The sequence below is a fragment of the Acanthaster planci genome, linkage group LG01 (genome assembly GCF_054643075.1).
Source record: "Acanthaster planci isolate LZ-2023a linkage group LG01, COTS_SCS, whole genome shotgun sequence".
Classification (NCBI taxonomy): Eukaryota; Metazoa; Echinodermata; class Asteroidea; order Valvatida; family Acanthasteridae; genus Acanthaster; species Acanthaster planci.
In genome coordinates, this window is record NC_141777.1 from 6,556,609 (window position 1) to 6,581,578 (window position 24,970).

Sequence of the window (24,970 nt, forward strand, 5' to 3'; positions counted from 1 at the left end):
TTAATTTTCACCATAAAAAACTTACAAGGTTTTTTCGCTCTGTACATAAACCACATTTTTCTTGGTCATGTTGGGTTTTCTAATGCCGAGGTAAACTTTGCATTGCATGTATCTCCCTTGTTTTAATGTTGGGTAACTAACCTTTCATTCATGTTTTAAGAAACAGTTAATGTAATTTTCAACTTTAGGCTGAGTACCATCTCTTCCTTTCATTTTATCTCTCCACTTTTTTTTTCTGTAATGCTTTTTAGTTGTCTTCATCACTGATGAAGGCTTCATTCAGGATATCAACAACATATCATTTTGGGAGGAGGAGTTCTGAATGAGAACCAATCTTAAACCGCCTGTTTTTCGTGAGCTTCTGCCAATTTGTGGTTGATAAATAAAAGCTGTTTAACCACTACCAGCCGGGGACTCCGAAATCGGAGCCGTATGGTTTATATGTGTGGCTGGGGTCTCCGAACTCGGACAAAGGAAACAGGGCCCTGTAACAAAAGACCATACTCCGAACAAAAGACCAGGCTGCTGGGCATTACCGGCATTTTTCACTCTCAAAAGTGGTGATAATCCAGCGTTATTTTGAAACCGTATACCAGGGTTTGGGGTATTTAGAGCAAGCGGATTACCACTGGGGACAAAAGCTCTCCACCACCGCAGGGATGAGCCACACAGCACCGCTGCATGCTAATCTGGCCCCTATTGAAAAGAGGTCAGCACTGCACTGAGCCAGGTTCGTGAACAAAAGACAGTTGTATAACACCACACAATCTGGGCTCTGTTTACAAGGCTGCTGGCCTGGCTGAAATATTCGGGCGTCAATGAAGGTCACTTGTCAACTTAGAGGAGTGCCTAAAGATTACTCCGTGCGGCTATAAACGACTGTTAAATGGAATGATGAATTGTTCAAGGATTGTGAAAACGGAAAAAATGATAGTCATGCCGACCCAGCATCCCCATCGTTGAAAAATGCACCCGCACGAAGTGGTTAACCAAAGTCAGATAGAAGGGTACACACAGTCATTCAAATCAGAGGTGCTTGCTTTACTCACAAGTTGTTCTTGTTGATATTGGCTGATTACGAGTAGCAACCAGACAATGAGCCGTGAATGTTGGAAGATGCTCACAGTTTCAATATGTCATTCATATGGAACTTGGTAGTGGTTTATTATCATTGCTGGTCTTAAAAGTAAAGATGTTTGATCTTTCCTTTGTAGGCTTTGCCTCATTTCGTACATCCCCCTTAGTGCCGTCACTGGGCAACATGGCACGGTATTCCATCGCCATGGGCAGCCTACCCTACATGCAACCTGAAGAGGGCAAAGACGACAATGAGCCAGACCTACCCCCCTGCCACCAGCTAAGTGGAAGTAAGGCAGTCAGTCATGTCCCTCCTATCCACTCCACCATCCCCGACTTCACTGGTATGATGCCCACTCCCTCGCTCAGCTCGTCGGAGAATGCCGGAGATGACAGCTCATCCATAAGTAGTCAGGGAGGCTCCAAGAGTACGGAAGACTCAGGAGATTTGGATGAGCTGCAGATTGCTTTTGAAGAGAAAGTGTGATATTCAGTCACACAGTTTTCAACACTGTGGCTCTGCACTCACAAGGGCAGATTTCCAAGCCAACAAATAGTGCTCAGCAATGCACATGCTTTGCAAAAAATCATAGGAGAATCATTCTTTGGGCAAACTTTACTCGATATTCTGACCTGTCAACTGTTGTAGCTGAGCAAATCTTAAAAGTTTCACACAATTCCTTGCCTTGTGACTCGTAGAAGTGGGCCAAAGGCCACAAGGTGTGAAAATGTTAACATTTATGTAGATCTGTGTTTGACAACACCATAGTGTGCTCTGGAGGGCATGTTCCTTCAATATAAATATGACCAAATGTTACTTCTGGGTACTGTTTTTCGTGTTCATTTTGAGTGCTTACACACTTTGTGAACACTTTGTGCTATTTGAGGTCAGATATTGCCCTTAATTCATGAAACCCATGTAGCCTCCAATAGAATACAGTGTGGAGAAAATGAAAAATGTGTATGCAGCAACATGTTATGAGCCAATCTCATCACTGAAGTGCCGTTATAATCTGATGTATTTTACACAACTGAAACAGAATTTCCAATCCTTGCTGATTTTTTTTGTGTACGGTAAGTGTGCAAAGAATCAGTTCACATCTGAGTAGCAAACATTGCAGCTGACTGGAACATTGACCTTTGCACTAACGTAGTGTGGTTGTGCTTTTACTCATCATGAAAGACGGTTACTGATCACCTGCTTGTGGTTCTCCCCTTGTGGCTTGTAATTAGAGGACAATTTTTTTATGTGCAAAAATTCTGGATGAAGCAAATATTGCCCTCATAATGTATTTGTCCTCATGGTAACTTTCCTTCAAAATATATAAGTCCCCCACAACCACGATGCTACATGTAGTATGTAATTCAGTCACAAAAATAGGAAACCAAGAATTTGGATTCCAGTTTAAATAAAGAGAGCTTATCCTCCTTGACCTTGACACACAGAAGTGACTGATTGTCTTTCGTGGGTGACAGGTAGGTTTTTGCAGAATGCCTGTACTATGTGTGCGATCGGATCGTCCTCTTGTAAAACAGTAATCACAGAAGTGAAGATCCTTCGAAATCTACCAGGTTGTGACAGATTTTGATGGATGAACTCTTCTGTCGTTACTTTACATGATGGCTTGATGCCTTCCATTAAAGTAGACGAAATGTGCCATGGATTTTTTTATGCAGATGAATATTTTGGAGGATTTAGGGAAATGTTAAATGTTGGAGAGGCAACGTGGTAAATTCTTCGGCTGAATGCCAAGATAATGGCTGGAAGTCAAACGTTGAGGAATATTGAGTGAAGTTAGTTTTAACCACTTCCTGCTGGGGAGTCTGGTTTTGGGCACCGTGTGTTTATACGCAGAGCTGGGGTGCCCGGTTTCAGACAAAAGAGCTGGTCTGTGTAACAAAAAGACTGTATTCGGAACAAAGGACCTGCTGCTGGGTACTGCCATCATTTTTTGCGTTAATTTTTTGAAGTTAATCCAGCACTGTTTTGAAACAGTATACCACTGTTTCGGGCACAGCGTGCCCGTGGATTAGCACCATGGACAAAAGTGCTCCAGGGCCACATCGATAAGCGATATGCTGCTCGCTAATCCAGCTGTGTATGAATAGAGGCTACTGGAATTCACGGGAACAAAGGAAATTATGCAATACCCAACAATTCTGGGCTCTCTTTTACAGGGCTGCAGGCCTGGGCTGAATACTCAGGCATCAATGAAGGTTAATAGACAAGAGTAGCCACCAGAAAGTTGTTTGTGTGGGTGTAAACATCCAGTAAATGAACACAGGAATTTTTGAAGAATTTTGAAAACGGAAAATCTTGAAAAGGTCCCGCCATCACATCCCACTCGAGAAATCCAACGGGCAGGTAGTGGTTAACACTGTAACCCACATGCTACGGGATGCCCTGAAGAATTGCTTGATTATGCCTTTCTTCCAAGTGTGAAACATTTGAAGTGGGTGGAACACCACTCCATTTGTTTCATTTTCACTGCCGACTGTAACTTGTGTTTTTCTTAATTGAATGAATGTGGTGATAGTTTGTTTCGAACACTTATTTTTACAGCTTGGTGCCTTTTAGAATGATGTCATAATGTATATGTGGTTAGAGGAAGACTAGGTGACTTCAAGAAAAATATAAATCAAAATAATTAGCAGAGGATTCCTCCCCCGTGATTTGATTGAAGAGACTTTTTTCAGTCCTTTGCAAGAAACTAAGCATATCACTGGCTTGGCGACAGGTTTCTTTTAATAAACGTTCTTCTTTTTTGACTGATGTGTGTGACAAATGAAGGAGATGGATTCTAAGAGCAGAATCATTGTTCAAATCTTGAAATTCATCCCACCCTCAGCAATGCTCATGTACAATCCAATTTGTGTATAAACCAAACCTGAAATTTCCAAATTTTCGCTTACAATTTAAATCGCAAAGTCTAAACTAAGGAGACACAACTACAAGCATAACATTCTTGTGTACAGAACAGTTCCAATATTTTGCACATCATTTATTATTTTTGTACAAAAGTAAAAAGGAAATAACCAATACAGAGTATTTGTATTTTTGCATGTAATCCTACAACTGCAGATGTTTATATAAAAGGAAATGAAAGCATATTCAGGAAGGGAGATGTAAATTGTAAAATCAATTGTACATTGACACTTTGCATATATTTAAACAGAGCCTACTATACTTTGTGTATACAGATAAGCAGAGATCCTTAATCAGTGGTAAATATTTTGACAGGTATAATTTAGTTTATAGATACTTGATTTTGTAATCTGTTAAGTAGTGTGTAGGTAATGTTGATCATTGTCACAATATTCAGCAAAGAAACTGGTTTTGAGGAAACAATTTTTGTGCATTCAATTAGCTCAAATGTGTCATTGAGGATTACATGTACATGAATGCATTAAGTGGGCCATGCCATGATACCCATATCTGCCCTAGGTGGTAATCACTAATAGTCCAGCTGGCTGGAGGGTCTCTAGTAGCTTCCTCAAGAAGCGTGCATAATGGAGAAAGCAAGATAGCTGATGAATTACATGATCTAAAAATACTGAGATCATGATTGGCATAGAATTAATCTGATACATGTATAGTAACTAACCTTATTCCAGTGATACGCCTATCAAAAGTTCAGAGGAACTGATTTATATTTTCTTCAGTGGGAAATGTATTTGCAAAGTTCCTACAGAACCACAGACTTCTATATGACTAACTAGACACGGTGGACTCATCACTATCTTTGTTTCTCCATGCTGTACATGTATGTGCTCATTTTTTTTCCCTCAAAAGTTTCATAGGGCAAAAATAAAAATGCAAACTGGCCCTATAAGATTATAATCACAACTTTGTTTAAATTTAGCGTTGTGCAGTTTCGGAAAACAAAAATTGGCAGAAATGTGGCTGTAAGTTATCACAGTCTGTCCAGTTATTGAGGTTGGTGTATCAGCCGAACCTATTCAGAGCTCGTAGACTGTTTCCTTTTTTTAAAAAAAGAGTGTTGTTAAGAGATCCAGACAAGCTTACTTGTTAAAAAGCTAAATTTTTAAAGAGAAGACTGGCAAGACTTGAGTGTTTTTCATTTCTATGGCAGCATTTACACAAAAGTTCAGATTACTCAAAGTCATGAATAAACACCTCCATTTTCTCCTTAAATTAAACATATTCTTAGTGCATAATCAAGGTGCAACATCAGAAAAACAACTGACCACAAGATTTACATTCATGAGAATTTTTCAGTCAAATAGTCAGAGATCCTCTTACACCCAGTTTACCTTTTTCTTGGATGAATTACTGGTTATCATCCTTTACCAGATTATTTTTTCCTTGAACAGCTGTTGTATTTCAGAATTTTATATCACATAAAATGCCTTGTACTTACAGGACTTTTTTTTATAAATTTAGTTTGATAATTAGTGCTGTTGAAACAAATATGTAGTGTTTCTCTGAGCACATCTGTGTCAACTTCCAATAAAGTTAACATTTAAAAAAAAGAAAATTGCCAGCACTGATCTGTTAGTTCGTGTTTTGTTTTACCCAAGCATAAAAAATTTGGCTGTGAGTGCAAGCTGAAGAAATGTCTGCTCGTGGGTCATGATACAAAACTCTGTGTCAAAACCCACTCCAAAATAGGTGACAGATGGGTGGAGAGATGCTGTGCAGCAAACCCAAGCAGGATGAAACCACTTGCCTGCAGTGTGCCTGAGTTTCTCGTTACTGTAGATACAATGATAAAAACTTGCTCAAATATCTGTATTTGCAATGAAGTGCTCCAGTATCCCAGATAGTCACTTGGAAAGCTTGGCATGTTAGCTGAAAGCAGGACTGCTTTCAACTTACGTGAGACAAGCGAACTTTCGTAGGCAACTAGCATACTTGTTACCAGGTTATGGGGACATTATCTTGAACTATAGACAATTCTTATGGGGACACGTTTTTGTCCCTGTAATGTTCTAATTTTCTTAACAGAAATTGTCCCCTGAACAAAAGGAAGGCTTGCCCACTCGTATTTATGTTAGCTACCTTGTGTAGACATTTCTTGTTTTTGTGTAGTAAGAAAACTCGGTGGAAATACTCAATTTTCTTGCACTCTGAACACTGAAGTTGGTTTTGTTGTTGGCTTCCTTGACTGTTCCTCTTCATTTTTCCAGAAATAACTCCAACCCCTAAATGCTTTTCCATAAAGGAGCGACACTTGTTCAGACCTGGCTTAGTCCAAACAAGATTTAAATAACCATCTTTATATTAGTCAGTTTTGTTCTCGGGTCCACACAGGATCACATGATTGGTGCAGTTGTTTTCAAGTGCCTTGAATAGATGCACATGTAGGAAAATGGCTTGAGTGCTATTGTGCTGCTTTAAGCCTTTGGCATGATGGTTCACAATCAGGAGAACTGAAAGTACGTGGAAAAATACAGTTGGCAGATTTATTGCCTTCAACCAAAAACACTTGCCAGCCAAAACAGCATATGAATTATGATTGATTACTGGCACACCTCAAAAACCTTGGAACTCCTGCTATTCAGCTCTGAAAATGCCACTTTTCCTGCTTAAAGAGGCTTGAGGGCACTGCAAGCCAATTTCATGAAGTAGATAAGCACAAAAATTGGCTTAGTGCAAAAGAATATTTACTTAGCAAGAGCACTTACCAGCCATGTTTCATACAATGAGTATTTCTCATGCTGTGTGTAACCAAGCCTACATCTGTGACCTTACAGTTGCTAGGTCCCTAATTTTGCCATTTACTGTGGATAAAACCCCAGAACTTTGCAACAGGTGGCAAATTAAGGAACGTGACAACTATGGTGTAATTCAACAACCAGAATTAGAGGTCATTACTGCAGTGGCACAATGTTCATGGACAGGTGGTACCGTGCATTACATGCCACTTCGACCAATAGAGCATCGTGATTTACCAAATGCATGTGTGCATTATGTCTAAAATTGCATGCATTAGTGCAGTGGCACCGTTATGGTGGCGTCTCCTTGGATTAGTCTACATAACTGGTAACGGATTCTAGGCCTTCCTATTATGTGCTTGCTACTCAGGCTATGCCTTTAACTTTAGGCTGTGGCTTTGTGTAACTTGTTTATGGCAAGTGGCTATAGCTGTGAGCTGTTTTTGGAAGCCACAGCCAAATCTTTTGGACACATCTAAGGCTGTGTCCAAATGATGCACAAGTCTATCGTAGTGGTTGTGGCTAGTTACCATAGAGTTGTGTGTAATTTCAAGCCGTAGCCAAGTGATTTGGATGCAGCGTTATTTCAGAAACAGCCTATTCTAGATTGGCACACACAACGGAATTATTGCTTATTCTCACTGGCAACTTGGCATGCTTCATGCCAGCTTTCACAAAGGTATAGACTCCTGTGCCGACCAAAATTAGAGGCTGCGGCAGTGGCAGCAAGCTTATGGGCAGATGGTGCACACGTTGAATACTTCTTCAGCAAATAGGGCACTGCAATTTGCTTTCATGTTTGAGAACATGCACATAATGGTACCACAATGCCACTGCAGAAATGATGTCACCTTGGAATAGTTTAAATTGCCTTGTTATGAGTTTAACGGTACAGTTTGTCAGTATTTTTTTTGAAAGAGTTTCACACTTTAACAGTAACAACGGAAGACTTCTGAAACCCCGGTGGCAGCAGACATACACTTGTACTGCTCGTTTTTACCAGTTATGCAGATAGGCGTAGTTTTGACCATGCATATACATGTACAGGTCTGAGCATGCGCAAGATCGTGGCAAAGGACTAGTATGCACACGTGTAGCTGCTTCTGCCAGCGTCTCAGTGTCTCCATTGGGTATAGCAGTAACTGATCTTACCCCTTAGGGCCTGAGTAGCCGAAGTAAACACAAAGAGTCGTGTCATCCACATACAAGTCTTGATGTCCGTCTGACTCCAGATGACCATTGGTATGACAAGAAGTTTGCCCATACAACACAGAAGTAAGGACCGTAGGAGTAACGCTAACCCCCTAGGGTGTATGTAAAATCGTATTGAAATTGGAGGATTTGGGAGTTAGGGGTAATGATACACTCTTAGTAGAAACGATCATAACCTCAATCCATCAAGTTCTTACCGATGGGTCTCTAAGTGAAAATGTAGGATTTTTTCTCTGACAATAATCTGCATTCACATTGAAATGCCTCATTTTTCATTTGTGTTCTCTTTTTAAGGAGTAATTAATCACAACATTGGACAAGAGTCATTTTAAGTACATGTATAATATGCTTTGAGAAGAAATGAAAATTCACTGCAATTGAAAACATTTATTTATGAATCAAATCTATCTTGATTGGCAAGTTGAGACCCCAACTTTAAAAAACTGAAGCTCGTGTGCTCCATATGCAAGAATGGAATGGATATCATATCAAATAAATCCCATTTATTATTCATTATTATGTGCATCGTACAACAATTGGAAGCTGAATGATATGACTTGGGAATTAACAGGGATTGATTTCAGATGAATTGTGGAAGTATTCATTGTGAGACAACTTGTAACAGATGGGAAAGACGCATAAATCGTTAATTTTGGCCAGGAAAAGGAAATAAAAATATTCTCTAGAGAAATGCAGCAACGTCTTCTTCAAAAGTTTCAATATGACCCAGTTATGTCTTAACTAAGTATAACAGTGAAAGTGAATCGATGTACATGTATAGATCCATTGTAATTTATAGCATCAAAATCGAAACCAGTGAAATGGCACATAAACAAGGATGGTACTTGACAGGAGGTAACCCCCCCCAAGAACTCTTTGGGAAAAAATAACTTATGGCAGTGTTGGCATGCCGTGCACTCTATAGAACTATATACCAGATGCAGTCAGACGAAATAAAAATTTCACAGCTGTGCTTATAGGTCAGTGGCTAGATACAACAATATGAGTAATATTTGATTTTCTAGTCATGACTCAGAATGCTAATATGTTAACACAACCTGTAAATCTGCTTATTCTCGGTTTCTCTCCTAACAAAATGTATGAGATCTGTGCTTTGCCCTCCCTGGGAGAGCATACATGATGGTCAAAATCTTTGTCTTGATGCAACAGGAATAAATTGAGCTGAAGTTCCGAGTGTTCTACTTCCACACACACCTGTTGTCTTGAGCTCCCGTCATTCTTGACTGAAGAATTATTGGCACCACAACACCAAGGAGAAAGGAACTCAGCTCTGATGCAGAAAAACAAAACAAAGGAGTTCCAGGAATCAGGGTAAGTGCACAAATCAAACACACTTTGTATGTTCTGACTGGATATAAATAACAGTGGAGTGCATCACAAGTCCTTTCACAAGACCAGTTATGAGTGAACAATGCCATGGTTGTTTTAGTTCTGGAAGTTTTTCCCATCATTGCTTATGACTTGACTTGAGACTGGACGGTTTAAGATTTACTTGCAGAGACTCGTGATGGACTAGACTACAATACTGATAAATAATATAGTATTTGTATTCGACTTTTTGTAATGGCTTGGTGATACAAAGAAAATGCATATGTGGTACAAGACTGGGGTATATTCAATCAATAAGGAAATGTGGCTCCATGAATCAGAAACAGAGAAATTGAGTCATTAGGGGATGATGGTTGGACATGAATAGACTTGGTGGAACTAGTACAGTTGAAATACATGTATGTGACTGTTTATTGTATTGTACTTATCGTACCAGATTTTCGATAGCCTTTACTTAAAATTCAAACAAATTGAAGGTTCTATTAAACAAACCATGTAGGAAAACTGACAAGATGCATACACAGTAATGATAAAGATTAACAAAGAAATTAACTGGAGTGGGATTTGAACCTGTCACCTCTGGAATACCCTTCCAGTGTTCTCTCAACTGAGCTATCAGTCAGTGTATTGATGGCCCCTCACAGACTCAAATCTGCTCTAGTCAGTCTCGCTTTTCTTTCCTCCACTTTATTTCCCCTTTCTGATGGGGGTGAGGGGTTTTAAGTCATGAAGGATCTAGGTCATAGACAGTGTTAAACATCAACTTCAGTAGAAGCAAAACAAACCACACCACATCAGGTCACGGTGAAACTACGGTATGTAGGGCTGCAGCTTTTATCAATAGTGTGTTTTGATAAACCGACATAGCGACTGCTATCCCCTACCTCCCTTTTGTTTTTTTTGTTTCTTTCATTTTTGTCTTTATCCCCTGTTTATTTTTCTTTCTTTCTTTTTGAGAGAACAACTGCCCCTCAACTGTACTTCTCCCCAATGACACCTATGAACATAAGTGAAAACAACAATATTTGATTTGGACAGAACCTCACATCGCATTAGACTGCACTCAAAGAGTTTGCTGGAAATGTCCATGTATGTGTATGATGTCATTGTGAATAATATCATTGACCGAGGGACCCACCGAGTCCTGCAATGATGAACATGACATAGAAGTGCCATTGCAGGGCAAAGAAGAGGAACTGTTGATCGAGGGGGTCAGTGGCTGGATTAACCGTTGAACGCTGCGCCCATTTGGTGTAAGCGTCACACAAAAGACAAAGAATGCTCAACTTCCAATGTATCTGTAGATCAAATGGAAACAAGCGGGACAGTGCTCAACCTTTAAAGTGTATCTGCAATGAATTTTTTTCTCCAATGTATGAAGACTCTTTTACTTTCCTATTTGGTTAAATGCATAGAAAAATGCATATGCAAACAATTAAAAACAATTAAAGTTTTAGAATTAAATTGAAGTCATTTGAAGAAGACATATTTCAGTGCATGGGCTTTTCTGTTCAAATTATGAACCCAGAATTTACTTACTGAAAACATTTCTGAGGAAGGCACATAAATAATGAATCAGCAAAGAAGAGAAAACTGAGTCCAGTAAAATCAAATCAAAAATACAGGATTTTTTGTGTACAAACCAATGTAACATTGAGGCTTCTTCCTGAGATGACATCACAGTTTTCTCATGAATATGGAAATCTCATTAGCATAAAAAGCAGTAAAATACCCTTTGAAACAGTGAAAAAAAATAAGTTGAAAATAAGGTTAACTGAGCACAAAGGTGCACTTTGAAGGTCTGTATTAAAACAAATTGATTGCAGCTGCCTTTTAAAAAAGTAACTTATATTCCAGAAGTACCGGTACACAGAGTGTTTCATTAGCATTAAGAAGAGTTGTGATATACATGAATTACTCACATGGGGTGTGATATCCCTTGAACGCTGTAAAACAAGGAATGCGTTCCTTGCTTTCTATGCAGTGGAAGGGCAGTCAGTCAAGGGAATTAGGGTTAAAAGGTCAAAAGAGAGTGTGGTGAACAAATCGATTAATGAAGGTCGTAACAACTCACATTACTCTTGGTGTTAGACAAGATGTGTCTGTAGGCCTGTGGCTTGTACAGCAGCGCATCAAGAAGAACAATGACTGGATCAAACTCAACGTACTTGTCAACAACTTTGGTACAATGATTCTGGAGGGATGGAAAGTTTGACTAATTGACTACATGTACATAGGAACAACAGAATATCCTATGTAAAAACCAGCACTGATCTAGTCAACTAGGCACTACACATATTATTTTACCAATTGAATTGTGGTCATTGTCAACAAAAGCCTTTTTGATTTTCTGTAGAACCTGGTTCCACTGAAAATAAAAAATTAGTGAAAAAATCACAGAAAAGAAATACCACAAACCAGTTTGGAGATCATCTTCACAGGGACACTAATGAGAATACAAAGTGCTTATGCTTCAGGTTCAGTATGTAAATGTACAAGTAGACCTGTAAAGCTTTCTGACTTTCTGTAATGAATAGTGTAACCAACTGCTTCTTACGCTTGGTATTATTGTTGGCAATCATGGTATCCGAGACACCAAAAGTGTATTCTCCAACTTATATGCAACAGGAAAAAAGAAAAGAAAAGATATACAGTAAAAGTGGGTTTGTTTTGGGGGGGGAGGTGCCATGAACATTAGAAGCTAATATCTGACCAACTTTGAAATGTTCTGCATTTACCAAGAGCTTTAAGCTACATGTGAGAAAGTAGTATCAGAATAATATATTCAAATAGGAACATTTTGCTTTGAAATCTTGTCTAGGCACACATTCACTTGTGTGAAAAACCCATGTAAACGGCAGGGGATATCAGAATTTTCCAAGGCCAGATTTAAGTTTAATATTTTGTCTATCCTGGAGCCAATTACTGAGTTTGGAAATTGAACAACAGATTTATTAAATGCCTCCTTAATCTGTATGTTATGCCAAATAGATAAAGGAAAGCCAGTTAATATTAAAGCAAAGTTGTAGGGCTACACAACCATAACAATTCTTCAAGTGTATGCAGACAATGTTGAGAGTGGTGTAGAGTTGGAAGTGCCACAGATTTCAACCAAGATAGCATCTTTCAGACAGAGAGAGAAAGAACTCTGAATTTGAATAGGACAGAAGTTGAATTACATTTTTCCCTCAACCTATCCCCTGAGTTGTGCAAAAAATTATATTGAAACTCTAGGACTGTGAGGGTTGAAAAACATGTAAAAATCTTGCAGGGGCACAAGCTGAGGCCAGGAATGAGGGCAAGATTGGGACAAACATGTAATAAGAATATCCATTGAAAAAAACTTTTTTCAGAATTTGCAATGCGTCATGGGATTAGGATAACAAACAAGGAATGCATTTATGCACAGCGCTATGGAAGAAGTGTACCTGCTAAAACAATACTATTTTTCCACTTTATCACGTACTCACAATCAAGCCATCCTCTTTTGACAAAGTGCTGCATTGTAGATTTGGGATAAAAACAAGGAAGGAGTTCCATACATACGGACATCACTTGACACCCTGTGCACAAACCCCATGAGACTGTGAGAGTGTTTTCTAAGTAAATGTTTTAATATTTCCACTGTTAACTGTGACTTTTTAGTACATGTTCAAATATTTTAATGGCCAATAAACCACTGCAAGGGGAAATTAAGGATGTCCCTATGGACCTCTTTATGAATAACATTTTAGAGCTTACATACCAGAAATAAATTTGGGGAATCCTTTCCTGGAACATCAGTTTGTGTCTTAAACTAAGACTAAGATTGTAAGTTTCTGAACATGAGCTAAAATTGGCCAATCAGAATAAGGACTAGAAGCTTATTCGTCCTGCATTGGCCAATCACGTTCATTTTTTAGACTGCTAGGCTAGTGCCTTTTAATTTAAAAAGGACAACAGGATTTTTTTTTCTAACAAACTTTTGAAAATTATTTCATATTTTGAAAATATTTCAAGTATTTCTGCTCAAGTGCAGAATACCTGTATGTATACTATACATGTACATGTAGGCCTACATGTACATCCATATCTGACTTGAGGAGCATGAAAACACAATAGGCCTACAAGTACATGTAATGGAGTAAATGTGAATTATCGATCGAACGCTTTATCTTGGCATCAAATATGCCTGAAATTTCACTGGTTATTGTGCTAGGCCTATGACATGTACATAGGCCTATGAACTGTGGGCCACACTGTGCTGAAAAGGTTTCAGTTATTGGGAAGAATTCCATATACGAAGTTCACTGTAATATCGCGTAATTACTACAAAAGTATCCTTACTTTGATCGCTGAATGAAGACGATTCCAATAGGCATTGAAGAGCTGAACATCATAGGACAGAAATGTGGAGTTTTGGGCACACTTTTGGAGCTACACATGGACCAGGTTTACATCGACAGGCGGCCATCTTTGCTTCTGAAGAACATGGCGAATGCGCACGACAAGTGCGCATGAACCGAATCATATCCGGAAAGAACCATTATGTAACAGGGGTTGGGCTGCCACAAGCATTGAGGTAATTTTATGCAAGAATCCACAACACGAGGAGTGCAGAGGGCCGTCATCTGTCTGGATGGATCTACACAGTTCACGAAATGCTGCGCAATGTGCCCTACTGTACATGTACATGTACAATTTTTACTTGGGGGAAAATAGTGCGTGTTTTGCGACAATTTTTAAGTTGGACAATTTGTTTAGAAGGAAAAAAGGGGCCCAATTTCTTTTACAGACAGTTTGTAAGTTGGACAATTTGTTTAGAAGGAAAAAAGGGGCAAATTTCTTTTAGAGAGTGCTTGTCAGTCGGAGGAGTTTTTATATTTATATTTATACAGAGGGAAGGGGAAAAGGGAGCTGAAACCTGTCTTTAGATTATTGTGTGGCTATCTGCGCTCTAAAATGTGAGGGGAGGCTTGTACAGGAGGAGAACATCCTTAAGGATTTGATTGAAGTGGTCTACTCCTGCATGTCGGCAGCGCCACATGTATTCGGCCAGGTAGAACCCAAACTGGTCGCTTCCACTGGTGTGGATAGTCACCTCTCTCACCAATTGCGCGTAAGACTCCAATTCTCGCTCATAGTGAATGTATTGCTAATGGATAAAGCAAGACTCCACCTAGCCTGAGTTCTTATACAGCATTGGACTGAAATTCCTTCTTTCGTACGGCCGACTGCATTTCTACTTGTTCTTTCTCTCTTGGTTTACATAATACGACGGAGATAACTCACGTCATACAGTCAATTGTGCTCAGACATGTACCTTACCTAGTTGATTTCCTTTGGCACAACCTACTTATATTAACAACGGATAGCCACATTTATTTATATTTAAATATTCTAATTTATACAAATATTTGTGAATAATTACATATTCAGTTTCATAAATATTTAATTTTTTAAAATATTCATCTTGACCTCATCATGACCTCTCCTTAATTCAACCGTAACTTTATATGGAACATATCGACTTCCTCCGGCGCTCGTGTGGCGTGGTCAGTTAGACTGCTGTATTTCTATACCTAACAGTTCTCTTCATTGCAGGTTCGCTTCCCCTTTACGACACAATTTGGATTAAATGTATTAAATGTGTATACTAACTGTAATAATCCTTGTACTAATGACAGGAAAACTGTGGAGAAATAAAAGGACGGGATAGTGAAGGAAAAAGGAAACGGTAGGGGAAAAAAAGGAACCGCAAAAGGACTCACTTTTTTGCCGTTTTATTGCGTGGGGCCCCTTCTTTTTAAACCTGTCCCCCTAAGTTACTGAACCCCCTTTCACGTCTCTATCCCCCAAAAATAAATGTCGCCCCTTTTTAAATCTGTCCTGGAGCAAAAATTTCTCCTAAAAAGTGAACTTCGTATATGGAATTCTTTCCGCCCCTTTGCCCAAACGTAAGTGCAATAAATGGAACAACCTCCGACCGGGAGAATGTAGGCCTAGCCTGGAAACCGGGCTAACACAGTAACAGAAAAGATGTCAGCAAAGTTTCTGAAATCAGAATCTGAATCATACATTCAGCAAGGCCTCCATCAGGAACATCACACCAACTTGGGGTTTAGTTTTGGGCGTGGAGCTAGCTTATTTACAACCACTGAACAGTTTTAAAAGTTCAGCTCTAAAAGTTGCATGTGATGTTTTACCAGATTCAACAATATAAGATGGGTGACTATTCCAATCCTTGACTGTCCGTGGAAAGAAGATGTTGCTGAAGGCACTCGTTCAATTATAAATTGGGCTAGTCAGTCATGTCAGTTGATTTAATTTATACTACTTTACTAGTGTCCCCGAGATGATCGTGTGAAATACTTACACAATGTGCAATCTTTATCATTCCTCCACTGTATACCTTGTACAGTTCTGATGCATATTTTCCACATTCTATACAAACGTAGCTGGTACTTTCCATGTTTGATTCGTGAGATTTCCCTTCGGCATACAACTTACAAGTCTCCAATGGGGGCTGACATCTTGAATTTCTCTCACGCACTTGTCATCGTTGATGGCGCTGTAATTTAATAGCGGTCCAAGGGCCGGTGCAAAAATAGTCTGTACATAGCTTGCTCCTTGAAACCGTGACTAGTTTTTACCTTGGCTAGCGCGGGACCAGACCAACAAAACTACAAAAAAACTGGAGAAAGCTGCCGTGGCGTGTGGCGCAGGATATGAACTCAAGGCCTCGAATTTTGCTATAATATGCGGTATATTTGGTCTGAGCGAACTTTTGTGAATTCTTTAGATTACAGGCACTGACGGAGTCTCTCTCTAGAGGTGAGTTTCATTTGGAATGGATTCATTTTGCTTTCGAATTTGTCAAACAATAATGACTTGTCATGTTTCTCCAAATTAGTGTAGCAATAGCATTTAGGCCTAGCATGTTTAGGCTAGGCCTACCGTACATGTCAGATTACAGGTACTGAGGAAACTGCAGCGTACAGGTTAACATTAACCAACTTGCAGGGGTGTGAGAATTAAGCTTTTTAGCTGATTTCAGCTTTTTTTGTGTAGATGTTTACCCTGAATTTCAGCTTTTTCGTACACCTGGTCTGTGCAAAAGTAGGCCCTATGGGAACTTTTTACATTTCAGCCTTTTGCTAGCTGTTTTCAGCTTTAATTTTAAGTGGCCACTCACACCCCTACAACTTGGTTGGAGACTACATATATGTTTACATGATTGTCAGCTTATGTCAACTCAGCCCAAAGTCAAGTCAGTCTGATTCTTTCCAGCCTTTTGATATCCATGGACCGACATGTAAATGGGCTACTGTGCACGCGTTGTGCACATGGAATCGTTTTTGCGAAGAACATCAAAAATTTGTTGGCCTGACTCCCCATAGACATGATGCAGTCAAGTTGAATTCTGGCCCCAGAGACAACACTATTTTCCTCAATTTTTGCATGAATGGATAAAGTTTGAGTTTCCCGAACTCCTCATGGAAGGTTTCAGGAAAAAACGTGAAGTTTTCTGGAAGTTTTGATCTGAAAAAAACCTAGGCATTATTCCAAGTGGCCTTTCAGAGGCTTTCAGTACATCTACAAGAAACTACATATAGGTATCATTTTTGAAAAGGTCAGAAACACCTCAGAAAGATTGAGGTTCAGATGGTGAGTGTGAGCGCATTGGACTGCCGAGCGATGAAATGCACAGTGATTTTTGTATGGCCACCACCTGGCATGCGTGCATTCGGGGGGGTCATTCAATATGGCATCTGCGCGCGTTAGTCTCACACGTGCTGCCGTACACTGGTGGATACGGACTGCCTTTTGTGATTTTGTCCATGCTGTCATGAGTTCATGTTTATCATGCAGTGCTCTTTTTTTTTTTACTTTTTTTTTAAAGAGAAATAACAAGCGTTATTATATTTGGTCTCTCTTCTAACATTTCTCTACAATTTTTTTCAGCTACATGTACTTGTGAACTGCAAATTATACAAATTAATTTGGTGGGGTTGGGTTAATTTTCTTCATGTAAGCCGAACCTTTGCACTGTTTTTTTTAATTTCGAAGTTTGAAAAATTATAGACATTGTTTTTATGTTGAAAGCATTATAGCTTTACACTGATTTTTTTTATGGGGGAGGGGGCAGCAGAGCTAGGGCACTTACCTGTGCAGAAAGTTTTGCAGAAGTTTTATTGAGCTCAAAGAAACATTTGATTTTTCTTGCTTACATGTAGTTCAGAATTTTGTGTTGACTGGTGCAATACATGTAGTTAATTTAAATACCCTTTTCCCCCGTTGTTCATTCTGTTAAACTCACACTTTCTGACTTTACTACACTTCACATCATGCACTTCAATCAGCAAACAGACACATACCAGTTTTACACACAATTATGCATTGAAAAATCTGACTGTCGCTGAATATTCTGCTCCAGTTTTAACTTCATTTTCAATCATCAGAGCAAATCACAATGACTTTATGGAGAGATCACTTTTCTAAGGGAGGCAACCATACTTTGTTACAAGAAAGAAAAGAAACTAAGCTCTGCAGCACCTGGCAATCAAGACATACCGGTACATCGATTTGAATTTGTTGACCAAGTATTTTACAGTGTCAACATTTTTGTGAACAAAATAAATTGAAAATGACTACTCATTGGAACAAAGCATTTGGTTACTTTTTGGACGAAATAATATGGATATTTTCTTGTCATGCACAACACAGATTTTATAAATTTAAGTGAATCTTTTATTTATAATCGAACTGAAGTTTAGACCAGTTGCCATGGCAATGATATGGTACCAACAAACAAATGTGTCAACTTTGACATCATTGTTACAACTGTGGATGTCTTCCCTTGGATACCCATCAAAGAAAGAAGAGAGGAAATGAAGTACAAAGTTGGAGAGCTACATGTATTAGCACCTTAAAATGTTTACATATTTGTGTACATGAAGAAACAAGACTTCCTGGTATCACAATTAACCAAAATTGCCATAAGGAAATTAAACCAAAAAAGGGCTTTTTCACAAAATACAAATGAGTGTATCTCTGCAACTCCTTGACCAATTTTGTTAAATATTTTGGTGCCAAATGACCCAGAATTACATGACTGGTAAGACTGACTCACAATAAAAATGAATATACATACATGTATCAAAGTTGAAAATTCCTGTTTCTCTCCCTAAATTTTTGGTCTAACAAGCATTTTTCTAAGACTTGACTGTGGATCAAAATTCTTTTTTAAAACTCGATTGAACCCCTTAAATGTGATGCACAGTCAAGACGTAGAAAAATGTTAGACCAAAAAGAATTCAATATACGGATGCCACTTGACACCCTGTGCACAAACCCTATAACTGAAACTGGTCTGAAAAGTTCTACTGTGTTTTCTCTGTGAATACCTCAATATTTTCACTAATGAATTGGACTTTTTAGGATATTTTATTGCTTTCAGATGATTGATACTTAAAGGTTACTGCAGGGAAAAATTAGTGGCTTCATAGACCTATATGGAATTCTTTCCCTAATGCCAAGTTTGACATCAAAATGGCACAGTGGTCTGGATTCAACTTGACCTCTGAACATGGTTGTGTGTCCCATCTACATGTACGTGTGGATCCATCCATATCCATTACTAATCTACTTCAAATGACTTACAGTAAGTACCAGCATGGCAACTCAACATGCACAGTGAATGTCTTGGGAGCTTTGAAGTATTACCATGAGAAATCTTTGTCTGTTTTTTATGTAAACAATGTCATTAATGGTAGAAGCTCATATTCACAAGATGGAATTCCAGCCTACTTGCACATGTACATGTATTGCAATTTGGTTTTCATCCCTCGATAAAAAAAGTACGTGTAGTTCAGAGACACCTGTATATCAGAAAAGAAAAATTAAATATGTGTACATGTAGAAATGTACCTGTACCGGTAAGATTGAATTTCAAACAGTACAGGTTGGTGTTGTAATTTTTGGATGGGGATAATTTGCCAACTGCCAGGATTTGTTCCCAATCTCAATGTTGGGGTTACAAGAGTTTACCAATTATGCTACGTACTCATTCTGAAGAGTGGATTTAGGACGGTATGTACATGTACACACACGTATAAAAAATATGTATAGTGTAAATTGCAAAGAAAAAAATGACCAATGGTTGTACCAGGAGGCTGTAAAATGTACCACAGAGCATTTAGGCCTACATTTCAAAATTTACGACCCCACAATATATTTGCTTTGCACTCTCAATTTCAGCTATTTTTTATGTTCCACTCACAACCCTGGTCATGCCATATTTTGTCGCATAAGTCGTGGACTTACACAATGTGTAATTTTTGTGAAGTCAGTCTGAAGTTGTACAATTTACACAATGAAATGTGGCGTAAGTGGAGTTACGCCATTGGGTAAAGTTTCATGAAATCGGCTGCAGGACTCATGCAGTACACCACATGTAATATTACGTGTACATGTATTCTGCCACTCTTTTACTGCAGATTTACAGGTACATACATGTACATGTATGCCATAAAATTTCATCCTAGTAGTAGTAATTTATGTTGATTTGTGTCTCTATGAGCTGTCATTTCATATCTAGGAATTTGTTGTGGAGGAGATTTCACTGCCTTTGACATATACAGTACGTACATGTACATATACATTTACCCGTAATGTTTAGCCGTAATGTGATAATTCCACAGTAGTTTTAGCCCTGTCCCTATGCATAGCACCCTGTGTTGCCTGGGGTGTTTTAGCCCTGTCCCTGTGCATAGCACCCTGTGTTGCCTGGGGTGTTTTAGCCCTGTCCCTGAGCATAGCACCCTGTGTTGTCTGGGGTGTTTTAGCCCTGTCCCTATGCATAGCACCCTGTGTTGCCTAGGGTGTTTTAGCCCAGTTTCTATGCATAGCACCCTGTGTTTTGCCTGGGATGTTTTAGCGCTGTCCCTATTCATAGCACCCTGTGTTGCCTGGGGTGTGTTAGCCCCGTCCCTATTCATAGCACCGTGTGTTGCCTGGGGTGTTTTAGCCCTGTCCCTATGCATAGCACCCTGTGTTGCCTGGGGTGTTTTAGCCCTGTCCCTGTGCAAAGCACCCTGTGTTGCCTGGGGTGTTTTAGCCCTGTCCCTATGCATAGCACCCTGTGTTTTGCCTTGGGTGCCATGCAAAATTCCCAACAGTCAGCAATTCAGGTGTCAAAGAAACACCAGTACATTTTAACTTTTAAAAAAATTGATAACATGTAATTCTTGTATGTGTAATTTATTTTTTTTTTTACAATTTCTTTATTTTTAAAAGTTTTTAAAAGTTTCACCTGTACTCTGAATCTGTATTTTTCAGGAAGGCTACATGTATGTACACTGTACATGTTCAAGTCAAGTGGCTTGTGCATTGAGTACACGTGCATGGACATTAAATGTGCTTTTCATTGGATGAAATTCACAACTTCCACTGTAAGGTTTGCTAATCTTAACTGTTTCCCCCCACCTGTCTGAGTGGTATGGTACCGGTACTTTTGAAAATACACACGTTTAAAGTAGTAATGAGTTCATGTTAACCTTTGCTCCATCGTCCTGCTTATACATGCACATGTACAGTACGTGCGTATATGTTCATGTACATATATGCTGTGTTTGGAGTCACAGAGGAAAGTCACATAACATACAGTACAGGCCTATAAACCTTGAACTGTAACCCTTTCACACGTTATATATAGACAATAGTTCATTCCTTTCAAGAGGATTCAGATGCTACATCATACATGTGTGTCCCATGAAGAAGAAACTTTGTGATCATCAACTCAACTTTTTTAAGTCGGTACCGGTATGTTACCTCTCAGTTATGACCAACATGTGCATTGTATAACTTACTGGTACATGTACTACATGTACATGTACATGTAAGTACATGCACATGTGTGGGTGTGTGTGGTACCGGTAACATGAACTTAGAAGTTCTGGTTTCAATCTCTTCACTTCCGGCATAATAGGTTTATTTTAAAAACACATCAGAAGGCCAATAGCTACAGGTACCTTGTACATGTACATACCGTACTGCTACATGTACATGTACAATAATGTGTACATGTACCTGCTAATTTTTGGTTTTGTAAAGACACAGATTTTTTTTCTTTTATCAAAGGCCAACTTGTGCAAACTTATGTATGCTCATAATAAAACAGTTAAAATCCATTCCAAAAAGACATCAGGATCCAGACCAAGACTAGACACTGAAGGTTATGACTTACCAGGACATGTACATGGAGACACAGTTCTACAAGTACTGGTACATTTAGGTCATATTACTTCCATCAAAGTTAACCCAGACTCTCAACATTTTATTTTGGCTGAGAAGTTTCCTGAACCTTGCAAATTCAGAAACAATGCAATAAACCAACAACATACACTCTGTCCTGTCACATCAGGTAAAGCACTGATGGCCAGGGTCTGCAGTCTCGCACACCTGTAATTTACTGGTAGCTTACTTGTCAGCATTAACATGATTTTAGCATGTACATGTACCTGTATCGTTAAACCACATCATTTAAACCTCTGTCAATTGAAATACCTGTAGTTTGTCGTGAAAATTGCTCAACGGTTGGCAGTAAACAGTAAGAATTGCTTTGTTCATAAATCTGCATTGTTGAAACTGAGGCCTATAAAGCTTGTTTGAGGTTCAAAAAGGGAAACATTGCCAAATAACCTGCGATTGTTTAAGTTGAGATGGATCAGTTGTACTCCTGTACCAACAGTACCATCCTTGCAGAATCCATTTTAGAGACAACTGTACATTTCTGAACCCAGGAAGGATTACACTGACTTTCAACTTTATTGATCTCTAAATATTTTAAGCAATACTGATCAAAGATGCCATTTATCATGTTTATCAATTGTTTTGTGTATATTACATGATAAATTGTTTTGCAGTTATCTGGAAATGACTTGTGCGACAATGTGTTATTTGGATAACATTGTTTAGCTGCGCTAGATTGCAAACTGCTTACAACGTAAGAAAGACCTTTGCTTCCAAAGTAACAAACCATAGCTACATGTACATGTGCAATGTTCATATCCTCTGTGACTAGGTACTGTACATTTATAGCATGATGCAAACTAATAGAGACCTGTACATTTGTATCAGATCCATCCCATTTTTTTCCCTAAACATTTATGGAGTCTTGGCAAAAACTTGAAATACGGTATGCCACATTAGCTAACTGAGAACAGGTGCTTGCATGGTTACAATGTACATAGTGTGTACTGGTAACGCATTGATGGGGGATTTTTCCTGGACATTAGGACTGTTTTTCTATGAGTTTTAGTAAATGAGTCATGTTTTATACATGTTAAGCACTTTGGATTAAAAAACAAAGAAGTGCAAGACTATCAAAATGATAACAATAGCGAATCTTGAGAGAAATTGTGAGCTGTTAACACTTCTCTGTTTTTTTGTTGGAAGCCCTGAAAACTGTTTGTTGCAATCCCTCTGATCTTTTTGCAGATTTTTCTTGATCTTTCACCTCCTCCAGCATGCGTATTGTTACTTTAGATTAGAGCCTTGCTGTAACATGCCTTGTAAACGGATGCACACTTACATTCACATGTACCTGATGTAAATGTGTGTTCTTTCTTTACAAAACGCAAGGTCTTTCAATTGTGTTGAACATGCAGTGGTCAGATAAAGCACTCAGCAAGAGTCATAAACTAGGGGAGTTTTATTCATGATAAATTTGCAAGTGAAGTGTAGCACAAGTTTGAAGCAGTTGTGAATTCATGTATAAAGTATAAACATGAATGCAAAGATGCATTCTTGACAAAGTTGTCCTATAATAGTCAAAAACAGTCCTGTAATGACCCCTACATGTATAGTACTGTCCATGGGGGTGTATGTGTCTGTGTACTGTGGCATATCAAGTGGAAGGAATTTTGGACTGCCTGTGACTGTTACAGCAAAAGTTCATGGATAATGTTTGCATCACATGTTCATGTACATGTATGCAGTCAGAGGATATTTGATATAAGACATTATAAGCGTACAATACATGTACAGTAAATGGGTTGCATCCAGGTCATGTTACTGCACTTGTAAACATTGTACAACATGTAGCTTTGTACTCCCAAGGGTTCTACATGTATGGCGCATACACGGCACACCCTGTTTTAGAAGTTTCTTTGTTTTTAGCCCCCATGGTTGTACCAATGGTTGTGCAGTATGTGAATCAAGTTCGCACTTCACTATGCAAGCTTGCAGTATGTCATTTGGCTTGACCGGTGAAGTACAGATACCGATATGTGTGTACTGTATACCGGTGCGCGGATGAAGTAGTATGGTACCTGGTACATTGTATCGTTGAGCACAGTTTGTATGCAAATGAATATTTATCTTGAACCCGTGTTATTCCTATGAAGCGGCGCAAGATGGCGAACTTCACCGTGAATACACGTAAAACGTAATCGCATGGGCGCCATTTGAGCAAGTGATACGCCTGCGCAATGCACATTTATGCAAAGGCGCTGGCGCCGCGGCAGGCACGTGCCCCTGGTGAGCCTGCGCCTGTGCATTACCGTTAACCTTGCAGGCGTATCGCTTGCTCAAATGGCGCCCGTGGTAACTACATCTTTTGGGCAGAGTTATCCATCTTGCGCCTTCGGCGATATACGATCTTTGGTTTCTGTGCAGATGTCTTTGGCTGATGTTATTTTTAGAGATGGATGCCACATACCGATATCTGTAAAATCTAAGTGATGTGCTGGTAAGGACCGGAATGAATGTAATTCAGTGAGTATGTAATGATGGTATCTAATGGCTAATAAGGATCATGGATATTGAAATAGACAAACACTCACCATAGTCCACATTATGCTCAATAGATTTTTTTCTAGAAATGAAATTTCAGCTGGCTGAGATGTTTGTACGGGTATATGAGCAAGGAAGAGGATGTGGTTAGTTCAAATCTTTCTCAGGCAATCCCATTAAAAACCCTCAAAGAGCTGGGTTATTTTAGCCCATCTCACAGCCAGGTGTGGGCATACCCCCCCCAACTCAACTGTGCCATGCTCAGTTTTTTAAACTTGCCATGCATGTAAAGACACTCAGGATCAATATAAATGTAAAATTTGATGTCAATCAGACATGGTTTTGTTGTTGCGGTCATTTGAACTTCAAGGCTACAGGTACAACGTACATTAAATACATGCCAACCTGTGTGCATTGAGCATCACTGTGGAAAAGTATACATTTTTGGCTGACCTGTCTCAGAAAAATGCACCCTTTGCAAGAAGGATTTGTTTAATTTTTGCAAAATGGTGTCAAAATGACTGCAAAGAGTTACTCTTCAGAAAAACTCCTAAAGGCTCAGCTCCTAAAAAAAATGCACTTCTTCAATATCAGAAAAATGTCGAGGAGGGGGAACCCCCCCTGCTCTTTAAGGGTTACTTCTTCACCACTCAGGCATGGGCAACACTGAGAATATAATGCTTGGAACCTGTTTAAATTCCTTGTCAATTAATTTACATCTGCTTGGCATGACGAATTCTTTATGTTACTGTCAGAATACAGCACTTAAATGACGTAATATCCTGTGGTTTGTTCCATTGTCCAGAAGATAAGAAGTCTTACAAGAGATAAGGACAGTTCATATTCATGTTACTGTGTGTGAGCATGAAAAGTGAGA

At 39.0% G+C, this 24,970-nt stretch overlaps 3 protein-coding genes across 15 annotated transcripts in view; 2 read left to right on the forward strand and 1 right to left on the reverse strand.

The window, feature by feature from the left end:
• The window catches only part of plekhd1 (pleckstrin homology and coiled-coil domain containing D1), a 36,946-nt gene extending 32,390 nt beyond the window's left edge, over window positions 1–4,556 (forward strand). For 5 of the 6 annotated variants that reach the window (XM_087143368.1, XM_087143391.1, XM_087143373.1 and 2 more), the window contains one exon: window positions 1,215–4,556. In XM_087143368.1, coding sequence (XP_086999494.1) covers window positions 1,215–1,564 — 350 coding nt within the window. In that variant the 3' untranslated portion in view covers window positions 1,565–4,556. The remainder of the gene's footprint in view (window positions 1–1,214) is intronic. The other variant, XM_087143383.1, reaches the window with a different exon arrangement.
• On the reverse strand, window positions 4,065–15,873 carry arv1 (ARV1 homolog, fatty acid homeostasis modulator). 3 transcript variants are annotated; one of them, XM_087143421.1, is made up of 6 exons: window positions 15,674–15,873; window positions 11,241–11,294; window positions 10,457–10,616; window positions 9,184–9,259; window positions 7,909–8,060; window positions 4,065–5,794 (listed from the first exon to the last, which is right to left on the reverse strand). In XM_087143421.1, the coding sequence occupies exons 1-6, from the start codon at window positions 15,767–15,769 to the stop codon at window positions 5,670–5,672; spliced, it is 663 nt and encodes a 220-aa protein (XP_086999547.1). In that variant the 5' UTR covers window positions 15,770–15,873; the 3' UTR covers window positions 4,065–5,669. The 3 variants fall into 3 exon arrangements, with proteins under 3 accessions (XP_086999547.1, XP_022108172.2, XP_022108178.2); XM_022252480.2 differs by lacking the exon at window positions 11,241–11,294 and adding an exon at window positions 11,393–11,512 and having other exon boundaries at window positions 15,674–15,867; XM_022252486.2 differs by lacking the exon at window positions 11,241–11,294 and having other exon boundaries at window positions 15,674–15,871.
• Window positions 15,874–15,960: 87 nt separating this feature from the next.
• Window positions 15,961–24,970, forward strand: part of LOC110988624 (vitamin D3 receptor B-like) — a 233,606-nt gene continuing 224,596 nt past the window's right edge. For all 6 annotated transcript variants that reach the window (XM_022252358.2, XM_022252367.2, XM_022252406.2 and 3 more), the window contains exon 1: window positions 15,961–16,131. The gene's annotated coding sequence lies outside the window, so the exon portion shown is untranslated. The remainder of the gene's footprint in view (window positions 16,132–24,970) is intronic.